A 2,421-nucleotide genomic window follows, 5' to 3' on the forward strand; every position below is an offset into this window, starting at 1 on the left:
CCGGGTCAGACTAAACGGGTCAGACTAAACCGGGTCAGACTAAACCGGGTCAGATTAAACCGGGTCAGACTAAACCGGGTCAGACTAAACGGGTCAGATTAATCCGGGTCAGACTAAACCGGGTCAGACTAAACCGGGTCAGATGAACCTGGTTCAGATTAAACCGGGTCAGACTGAACCGGGTCAGACTGAACCGGGTCAGACTAAACCGGGTCAGACTGAACCGGGTCAGATTAAACCGGGTCAGACTAAACCGGGTCAGACTAAACCGGGTCAGGTCGGTCCAGTCGGGATGGCCACTCGGTGCTGAATGTGTAAACTGTTCAGCACTGCAGTTCTGCCTGTAACTCAGAAATCAGCCCGTCCAGAACCCGATTCTCATCATTTATTATCTGGTTGTGATTGTTCAACTGTTGAGATTGGATTTAATACCGGGCCGGAACCGGGCCGGAACCGGACCTGGAAGGTACCTGTGTCACTGCTCAGCTGGTCCAGCTGGTCCTGGCTCACCGCCAGGCTGCGCTCCAGCTCCTCCACCTGCCTCTGGACCCGGTCCCTCTGGGCCGACAGGGACATGTCTGCAGGACAGAGACAGACAGGAGGACAGAGACAGGTGAGGACAGAGTGGCGGTGTCTAGGCGCCCCCTGTGGTTGGTTTTGGTGCCGATCCTGGTTCTGGTTCTGGTTCTGCAGAAGTCCAGCATCCAGAGCCATGTCAGAATCTTGGTTCTGGTCCGGTGGACCCGTTTGGACCCTTTGTTAGTTCTGGTTCTGTTAGTGTCTGACCCATTTCATCCTTTCAGAACCACATTAATGCGACTTCCCTCCCAGCATGCCTAGGTGGGCCCCATGTGGGGGAAAGGAGGGCTGAACCCATATGGGCCCCATATGGGTTTGTCAGCAGGTTCCACAGTGGCCCACATGGGTCCCACATGGACAAACCCATGTGGGCCCACCACCATGTGGGGCCCATGTGGGCCGTCAGGCACGTGCAGAGGGGGGGCTTCAGCACCTGCCCCTTTTGGTCAGTTTATTTATTTATTGTATTATTACTTCCTAAGCCCTCTGACACATAAAAACATGTACTAAAATTATTTGCTTTGTTGTTTAACATAACAAGCCCTCCGATCACATTGTGACCTTTGACCTTTTGCCTGTGACGCATGACCCAGTTGCCTCTCGCAGTGAGATGAGGCGGCTAACTGGAGCTCAACGTAGCGAACGTTCCAGATTACAGAACAGTTTTTGGTGAATAAAGTGGAGTAACTTGCTGCTTGTCAGATGACAGAAAACGTTGAAGTATCGTTTCTGCTTCAGCTCAGAGTCGCGGTTTAAGCAGAGAGGTAATGAAATACAACAGACACTGACAGGCCTCTGCGTCTGCCTTTCTCTGAAGAACTACTGAGGGGAGGAGACACTGTTCTTATCTATCATTCAGTATTTTATCATACAGGCTGTTGTTGTTGTGCTATTAGCTAGCTGATAGCTAACGACTTTGCTAGTAAAGCTAGATAACTAAAAGCTTCTCCCCTGTATCTTTAATGATTTCAGTCATTCTTCAGTATTTATTATGCCATAAGGCTCATCGCCCGTCCAGAACCGATCATCTTCATAATGGATAAATGTCAGATCTTCTAACTTCCTTTGCTACATGATGTACATTTCATTTATTCTGGCGTTAGGTAAATGTATCCTGAAGGAGAATAACACTTAAATAAAAGTCCAACAAGGATATTCATTTAGAATTAAAAATAACTCACCCTGAATTACCATGATAGATTTAATGAATGTAATAAAAGTTTATCATTAATGAAGGGAAAAAACTCAATTCAGACTTTAAGTTTAGTTTCTGGTTCACAGAGTATGAAGTTAAATTTGTTTCCCAATTAATCAATGGAGAAAAAACCAAGCAAAACTTTGAGTCACAAACAAAAACTTAGAATATTAAGAAAATATTTCTGACAAGCGCAAATAAGTTTGTTTTGGAAAAAAGAAAATTCACTTCATGAGTCAAAAATGTGTGATTACATTTAAAAAAAAATGTTTTTTTAAGCAAAACTCGGCAGCTTTTCTCATGGTGACATTAATAATAGATATTTTTCCTGCAGTCCAGGTAAAGTTTGCTGCAGCTCTGCTGTCCTGACCGTCTTCATCTCCACTCAGCCAACAGGCAGATCTGCTATAGATTACAGTCACTGAACGGCTGCATTGAGCCCTGGTTTATACTTTAATAGTGTAATTATGTAAATATGTCTGCTGGTCCAGCTCTGAGTTTCATATCCTSATAAATTGCTGGTTTGAATATTGAAAAACTTTCCTTTAACAAAATGCAGAAAGAAATGAGTAATAAATATCTTACATAGTCATAGTTATGCTCTACATGTTCGTTAGCTTTGATTGTGTCACATTTAGTCATTTATG

General features: G+C 44.4%; 1 protein-coding gene across 2 annotated transcripts in view; it reads right to left on the reverse strand.

The window, feature by feature from the left end:
* The window catches only part of snapc4 (small nuclear RNA activating complex, polypeptide 4), a 17,747-nt gene that overhangs the window by 13,933 nt on the left and 1,393 nt on the right, over positions 1-2,421 (reverse strand). For both annotated transcript variants that reach the window (XM_017303299.1, XM_017303298.1), the window contains exon 2: positions 471-578. In XM_017303299.1, the coding sequence (XP_017158788.1) occupies positions 471-576 (106 nt within the window). In that variant the 5' untranslated portion in view covers positions 577-578. The remainder of the gene's footprint in view (positions 1-470; positions 579-2,421) is intronic.

Source organism: Poecilia reticulata, unplaced genomic scaffold, assembly GCF_000633615.1.
Source record: "Poecilia reticulata strain Guanapo unplaced genomic scaffold, Guppy_female_1.0+MT scaffold_236, whole genome shotgun sequence".
Classification (NCBI taxonomy): domain Eukaryota; kingdom Metazoa; phylum Chordata; class Actinopteri; order Cyprinodontiformes; family Poeciliidae; genus Poecilia; species Poecilia reticulata.